General features: G+C 40.0%; 1 protein-coding gene across 7 annotated transcripts in view; it reads left to right on the top strand.

The window, feature by feature from the left end:
- Positions 1-541: 541 nt before the first annotated feature.
- Ythdc1 (YTH N6-methyladenosine RNA binding protein C1) overlaps positions 542-8,185 on the top strand; it is a 30,027-nt gene continuing 22,383 nt past the window's right edge. For 4 of the 7 annotated variants that reach the window (XM_055629293.1, XM_055629291.1, XM_055629289.1 and 1 more), the window contains exons 1-2: positions 542-894; positions 5,198-5,233. In XM_055629293.1, coding sequence (XP_055485268.1) covers positions 867-894; positions 5,198-5,233 — 64 coding nt within the window. In that variant the 5' untranslated portion in view covers positions 542-866. The remainder of the gene's footprint in view (positions 895-5,197; positions 5,234-8,185) is intronic. The other 3 variants (XM_055629294.1, XM_055629290.1, XM_055629292.1) reach the window with 2 other exon arrangements.

Raw genomic sequence — 8,185 nt, 5'->3', positions numbered from 1 at the left:
TCCCCCCCCCCCCCCCCCCCCCCCCCCCCGCCTTTCTCTGCATATTTCTGGCAGCGCTGTCCTGGAACTTGCTTTGTAGACCAGGCTGGCCTGGAACTCGCAAAGATCCTCCTGCCTCCGCCTCCCGAGCGAGCGCTGGGATTGAAGGCGTGCGCCACTACTTCCCGGCTCTAAACAATTCCCGATCCCTGGTCCTAGAACAATATTTAAGGAGAAGCAGTCGAAACCACTCATGAAATAAATGAAAATTATACAGCACCCAGTGACCGTGTCTCACGCTAAGCATTCAAAGCCCAGCAAACCTTCAGGTGGGAAATCTGCACCCCCGGGAGGCGGGAAGCTCAGCAGCGAAGCCCAGACAACATTTGCCCTTCCGAAGCTGGAGAGGGAGGTTCCCCTGGACGCCCAGACTGCGCGGGGCGGGACGACGTGCTGAAGCCACGCTCCCTTACGCCCACTTCCTGCGTCCTTCCCCGCACTGTGACGTTCCAGGAGAGGCGCGGAGCGTAAACAGCGCAAGGCATTTCGGGAGCGGGATTGTTTCGCGCAGGAAGCAGGCTCCATTTTAGCGCCGCCCGCCGTCGCCATCTGTGTCTTTCTCCTCCCCCTTGTCCCTGTGGTGGCCGGAGCCCACCAGGAAGGCTGAAGCCCGGGGCCGTCGGAGGCCGGAGCGCCGAGCGGGAAGGGGAAACCGAGGACGGGAGGAAGGGTGCGCGTGGGAGCTGAGCGGAGCAGGTCAGGTCGGAGCGCGCGGCCCGCCGGACGGACTGACGGACGGACTCGTGCGCCTGCGGCCGCGGCTGCGGCGCCCGCGCGACTCGCGTCCCGGCGGCGGCGGTGGCGGCGGCGGAAGCCGGAGGGCAGCCATGGCGGCCGACAGCCGGGAGGAGAAAGGTGAGTGCGGAGGGCGAGGGGACCCAGCAGTCGCGGCCTGCGGGCGGGGCCGGAGGTTAGGGCCTCGCGCCGGGCGGGCGGCCGCGCCGAGACCCGCTCCCCGAGCGGCCTGGCCTGTCGTCCTCCCCTTCTTGGGGCCTAATCCCTCCCCGGGCCAAGGCTTTGGTTCGTCTCGGACTTCACTCCCGGGAGCGGTTGGGAGAGGGCCCGCTTTGGCTTGCCTGGCCCCCCTGACTTGTTTCCTGGTAGGATTATGCGGCTGTAATGCGTATTTTCTGAACTGTCTCTTTCTGCTTGATTTTTTTTTCCCCGAAAATAATGTCACAGCATTGATAGATTAGTGGGTACGTTAGTTTAAATCATACAGGTGGATTATTAATCTCAAGAAATACCTATAAGTGTGTTCTAACTTCTTTTAGATGCGATAAGAATTGCCTCTTTTATTCCTCGAGTATTTCGGAAAGGAAGATGCTAGGACGACCCCCCCCCAAAAAAAAAAAAAAAAAAAAATATATATATATATATATATACTGATCTCCCAGAATATTAATAGCTCTCAAAAGGTTCAACCAGGAATACATAGGTGCAGGTTATAGAGAATTGGATAAAATGCAAGAACTTAAATTGATAAAATTTCATTTCTTGTGAAATACTGACTTTCCAGAAACCACAGATGCCAGTGAAGGCTCCAGATCAATACTTGCCTGGAGAGAGAGGTCTAGATACTGTTGTTGCTTCAGCCTTGATGTTTCTCAGTTTTAGGGCTACCATAGCAGCCTTGGAATAGTTAGTGTGATGAAAATACAGCACAGTTGCTGCCCTGTATTTTTCAAATTTCTGTCTGTGCCTCATTAAGTATTGGATAAAGATTTGTTAAGTGGGCTGTAGAGTCAAGTTAGATGACGCTTTTTCCGTTTTTTTTCTGGTCTGTCCCTTGGTAAGGTATGTTTCGATGAATTGCTTAAGGATAAAGACAGGTTTTGGAAGTGGAATGAGTGGGGCTATGTTGAAGATAATGACTTTGTCATAAGCAATTTTTTTGTGTGTGTGTATGTGACATGGTTTCTTTGTGTAGCCCTGGCTGTTCTGTACCTTGATTTGTAGACCAGGATGCCCTGAAACTTGAGAGATCTGCCTGCTTCATCTCCTGACTGCTGGGATTAAAGGCATGTGCTACCACTGCCCAGTTTGAGCAATTTTTGATTCTCTGATTGCAGTTTTGTTTTTTATCCTTAAACTAAATACCCAAAGTTGCTCCTGGGACATCCTGAAGGAATGTGAACAATGAATTCTGATAATGAATAAAGGAAGCCACTTAATTATTATTGTTGTTGTTGTTATTATTATTGTAAAGTCAGTTGTTAAATCTATAATTCTGTCTCTTGGGGAGGCAGAGGCAGGCAGATCTCTGTGAGTTCAAGGCCAGCCTGGTCTAGAAAGCCAGTCCAGGACAGCCAAGTCTCCCCAGAGAAATCCTTTCTCAACCAAAAGAGAAGAAGAAAATCTGAAGATCATTTATTAACAACTTAAAATCCATTCAGACTTTGTCAGGATAAGATTTATGACTTAGGAGTTCAGTGGCTGCCTTGGTAGGCAGGGTGAACCAAACACAAAAAAGAGTAAAATTTAGTTGTTCGTATATTGTCTGTTAAAGTGAACATGCTTAGGAATGTAATATACAATTATGCACAGTGAAGAAAAGTCATGATCTCCCAGTTTTAGAAGTGGACTTAATAGTGAAGTCCAGTTTAAACACATAAACTTTATTACTGAGAAGTAGTGATGTCATTTGTCACAGTGCTTAGAATATTTGGAAATAAAGTTTTAAATTATGCTTTATTTAAATTTTCTGGTGCAAGTGATTTTTATAGTTAAGATTATCTCTATACAAGCAGCTAGTAAATATCTACTGAAGTGTTTAGTGTCACTTGATCATTTTCACACACTTAGGAAAGATAGGCAAAATTAGAACTTAAACAAGGAAAAGTGAGCGTGTGAAGTAATTAAGATCATTTGTTATGTAATTAACAGGAACTTATAAAGCCATACACTGTAAGATATGTGTATGGCTTTATAAGATTTAGTCATCTGCTGCTGGTGGTGGTGGTGGTAGCGCAGGCCATTGATTTCAGCTCTTGGGAGAGGCAGGTGGATCTTTGTGAGTTTGAGGCCAGACTGTTCTACAAAATGAGTTCCAGGTCAGGTAGGGCTGCACAAGAGAAACCCTTTCTCAAACCACCTCCCTCCAAAATTAAAAAAAATGAAACTCTTAGTGCTTTTTTAAGGCGAAAACTTAGGCCTTTTTAAAGAGTTTCAGGAATTCTTAATTTATTGGGCTTTGTAATAAACACATTAATTTCTGTAATGCTTCAGTTAAGCCTTTGTACTTGGACATACTGCCAGTTCCCTGCTCTTCCTGTGTTGATGATTTGTCCAGAAAGTAAGTTTGAAACTTCAGAGTTTGTGGGTTGTGTTTTTGTTTTGATAATACTGGGAATCAGTGCTTTATGTGTCTCAGGCAAGTACTCTACTACTGAACCACTTCCCCAGCTCTGCATTTTTCTAAAGAAATATCTTGCATGAATTTTATTTGAGCAATAGTATATTCTACAAAGAATAGTTAATCCAAAGTGTATATGATTTTTCACTTTTGTAAGTAATTTTCTGCATTTCCAGACTGAGCTTCAGTAGGGCAAGAAGTATGAAGAGCAGGGAGCTGGTAGTTTGTCATGGTATAGAGGATTAACTGAAGCATTACAGGGATTAATGTGTTTATTAGAGCCCAGTAAATTAAGAGTTCCCGAGACTTTTAAAATTCATTCTGTGATTAACAGTCAGTAATTGCAGTTTTCTTGTTTTCTGAGACTTCTTTTTTAAGGGGTATGTTTATGGCTGTCTTTTAAGGTAATTGTGTCCTCTGTGCCTAAAATATTTACATGGTTGAACTTCATGAGCATGAGCAGTGTGAAGTCTAGAGCCTAGTTTTAGTTATACACGTACATGTACACAAACTGAAGTGTTATATCTTGTATACACCTGTATACATGTGGCCAGCACTATTTGTGAGCTAGTTGCCTGAAGAAGGGATCTATAAAACAGTATGTATTTGGTATAATCCCCTTCCTCCATTTTGGTTCTTATTTTGGTTTACTTTACTGTAGTATAAGTGAATGGAAAGGTCGATGTGCCAGTTGGTATTATGGAGGGTGGAAAATATTGATGGGAAGGTCTCCAAGTCTCTGGACATCATTTAGAAGAATGATAGTTTGTAGCCTGGGAAGGATGGCTCAGCAGCAAAGTACACTTGATTCCTCCTGTGAGGACCCTAGTTTGGTTCCCAGAACTCATATGTCAGCTTACAACTATCCTTAACTCCAGTTCTAGGATCTGATGTCTCATCTGCACCTGGTACACATACATGTAGGCAAAACACTCTTACACATTTAGAAGAATGGTGTCTTTTAATAAGTAAAATATATTTGAGGAATTACCCTAATATAAATGTACTTTGCGTGATAGCAAAAGGGGAGATTGCAGGACATCCTGTTGCCTTCTTTCACCTCACTGAAGCTGCCATAGGTGAATTGAAGAGAAATGAGTGGTTCCTTGCTTGGGTTTGAAATTTTGTATTTAAATCTCAAGTTTAAGAATTTTAGCTGTGATGCTGAGTGCTGAAAAAGTATTTTGTGTTGTTTGAGTTCAGTCTTCTGTGGTCACATGTGTGTCCTACATAGAGGTTACTCTGCTGCACCAATCTCTGTAGTTAAGGCTTATGACCTTTTTATGTAGAGTTGTGAGATTTTGGTTAAGTCTCTAAATCCTTTGGATTTCATTTTAGAAATTACAAAACAACCATCTAAGGCTAACTTACTTTGAAAATCCTGCTTCTATTTCTATATAAAACATTACCTTATAATGTAGTTATCTTAGTCTGCAAGGGCAAGATGTTTACAAGATGCCGAAACCATATAAGGTTTGCTGTACATTTCTGAGGGTGTAACTGCGTTGACTCATGACTGTATAAACTCAACCAAAACTTTGATTCTCCTGTGCCTGAGTACCAGTTGAACTGAACCTCAAGTCTAGTTGAAGTTCTCTTGCATCAGTATTATAAGTTGCCAGTATCAATTCATATTAAAATAAGGCAGGTAAAGTACTGCCAAGCAAGGGGCAACAGTATTGTCTTTAGAGATACCAGCATGGCCTGTGTTTAGACAGTATAGTATTAGTTAATAGTTTCATTACCATAAACTCAGAACACCTCATGCAAAGCCTTGACATTTTACCTTCTCTATTTTAACAGAAGATTTCCAAGACTGCTCCAGCTGGTTGTTTTCAGGTGAGAGAATCTGGGCCCTGAATGATAGTCCTTAAAAAAAAAAAAGAAAGAAAGAAAGAAAATAAGTGGGTTTTTATGTTAAATACTTGGCCCTTTTAAAAACAAAGCCTCCACTAATTCACTTCATTCTATTGACTTAATATATAGCCTTTGAATAGATTTCAACCTTAGTTCTATATAGATATACTATTGAATGAAATCATTGTTTTGTTTAGCTAATTTTGAAATAAAATACTTTGTGATAGTTTAATTTTGAAATAGATTTAGATTCTTTAAAACAATTTTTAGGTCTATAATTTTCTATGTATACATCAGAGGAAAAACAAAACAGTTTATGCTCTTTTCTTTTTCATATTTTGGTTTTTTGAGACAGGGTCCCTCCGTGTTTCCTGGCTATGCTGAACTCTCTGTACACTAGGCTGGCATCAAATTCAGAGATCACCCGCCTCTGCCCCCTGAGTGCTATTATCAGAGGAGTGTACCACCACTGCCCAGTGAAAAGGTTTTTTTTTGTTTTTATTCCCACAGAAATTAGCATTATTTACAGTACATGAATTTTATGTCCATAGAAATTTTAACTTTATGTTCCATCAACCTGTGTTCCTTTTGCTGTAAGTAATCTTAGGTGAGGGTGTTGCTGTCCACCTAAAATGAAGTAACTGAATGTATACATATCATAAGGTTGTCTTAAACTTTTACTACTGGTAACTCCTTGATTAAAAATTCTTATGTGACTCTACATATATAGACATACAAAAGCAGATTCATGTCAAACTTTTATGGATAATAATTATAATGTAATTTTACTGTTAAAGACAAAAACAAATAGCCAGGCATGGTGACTCACACTTTTAATCCAGGACTCAGGAAAGCAGAGGCAGGTGGATCTCTGTCAGTTCAAGGCTGGCTTGGTCTACAGAGAAACCCTGTCTCAAAAAAACAAAACAAAATCAAGAAACTGCTCAAAAAACTAAAAAGAGACAAAAACAAATTTGCATACTAATGAGAAAAGATATGTTCTTTTTAGTTTTACATAAAGAATTAAACTTCGGGTGAGTGTTTGATACTAGAGGTGGTTGAATATCCATTCCATTTCCCATAAATCTACTGCAAAAGTATGTTTAAAGTCATTTCAGACATAGCTGGAAATCCTTTCTTTTCTAATCTTGCACCAGGTTGCTCATTGATTTTTTTTTTTTTAAGCTGTAACTTGGAAATGCTAGAAATAAAATTAAAGCTATTTAGTAGTTTTGAAAACATCTTCCACTTGGACATTTCTCCCGGCAGTAAAGAAGTTTGTGTTCCCTCTCTACAAACCTGGATAGGTTTTTATTGGTTATCTCTAAAAATGGTAAGCATGGTGTTGCTGGGTTTGCCCTGTTTTCTTTGTTTTGGATTTAGTCAATTTTTTTGGCTGTTCTTAGATTTTTGGTTGTGAGCCTAGCCTTTAAAAGTTGAGCTGTCTCTCCAGCCCTTGAGTCATTCTTAAGATACTTTCATCATTTTCTAAACCGTTGAGAGACTCCATTTGATTCTCCAGAAACATGAACAATAATGAAAAATGATATGTCTTACAACATCATGTTTCAGGATAGGGTCTTCAGATAATTGGGACATGTATGTACCTCTGAACCAGGCTTTATATATGATGGAGCCTGAGGTGTTAAATAAAAAGGCTGAGGTGCACAAGGTTTAAGACCCACACGGTCGTAAGAAAGGCTTATGGGTTGCAATACTTCATTAGTAGTTTATGTATATATTTTTTCTTTTCCTAATTATTTGTGTTATCTTCCCTACCTCACTGCCCCTCAAAGCCCTCTCCCCCCATCTCATCCTCTTTCATGTCACATGTATGTTTTACATTTTTATTTAAATAATTGTGTGTTATTAATGTGTGGTTGGAAGTGAAGAAACTTAGAGCTCAGAAAGACTGGATTTCTCAGTTTCTATACAATAGGATAGATAACGTGAATTTCTTCATCTCCTAGTCTCTTTCCTATACATCTTATGTCAGTAAATATGTTAGTGGGTTCAATGATAGAGAAAATAAACTGTGGTCATTTACACCAGGGAATAGCAAAACATTTTATTAAAGATAAGATAGGCTTTGTGGGGCACAAAAATTTTTGGTTACATATATCTGCCAACTTCTTGATAAGACTATATACTTATTACTATAATACAAATAAAACTACTCATCTAGAAGATTAGTTTTCTGTATTAAGTGAATTTTAAATGTTACTAGGTATTACAGCCAAGACTTTGGGCACATTAATTTGAAATTCATACTACTGTTAAGTACTTAATGTTCTATTCTCCATCTAACTGTAGTCTTAGAAAGCTTGAACTCCAATCTCATATCCATCTGCACTAAGTAAGTACTTGCGGTCAGATTTCCTTTTTCTTTGAAGATTTGTTTATTTTATGTATAGCAGTGTTTTTGCCTGTGGGAAGTCTGTGCACCATGTGCCTGCCTGATGTCTATGGAGTTCAGAAAGGGCATCAGATAACTTGGGACTGGAGTTAAGGATAGTTAAAAGTCTCCATGTGAGTTCGGGGAACTGAACCCTGGTCTTCTGCAAGAACAAGTGCTTTTAGCTCCTGAGCCACCTATGTAGCCCTGAGCTTCTAATTCTTTATCTATAAAGTACTGATGAGAAAACATGCTGGCTTTGTTTTGTGTGGTCATTTAAGTGAAAGTGCTAACATGTTAGCAATAAGGTGTTTTGTGTTAAGTAGGCATTGGCTGATATTTATCTTGGAAAAGTTTGTAACCATTTTCTAAAACAGCAGTTAATACCCAAACTTGAATTTCTCAAGAACTTGGCATTGTAAAATTGCTTTTTATAGGGAATTATGATGTAAATGTGCCATTGAATTTTAAATCAATCTGTGTATTTTTTTAATTTTATATCAAATTTAGCATGAGTTGTAATGCTGGGTTTTAGGCTA

The sequence above is a fragment of the Psammomys obesus genome, unplaced genomic scaffold, assembly GCF_907164565.1.
Source record: "Psammomys obesus unplaced genomic scaffold, mPsaObe1.curated_primary_1811, whole genome shotgun sequence".
Taxonomy (NCBI): domain Eukaryota; kingdom Metazoa; phylum Chordata; class Mammalia; order Rodentia; family Muridae; genus Psammomys; species Psammomys obesus.
This window is presented reverse-complemented; position numbering and strand designations above follow the sequence as displayed.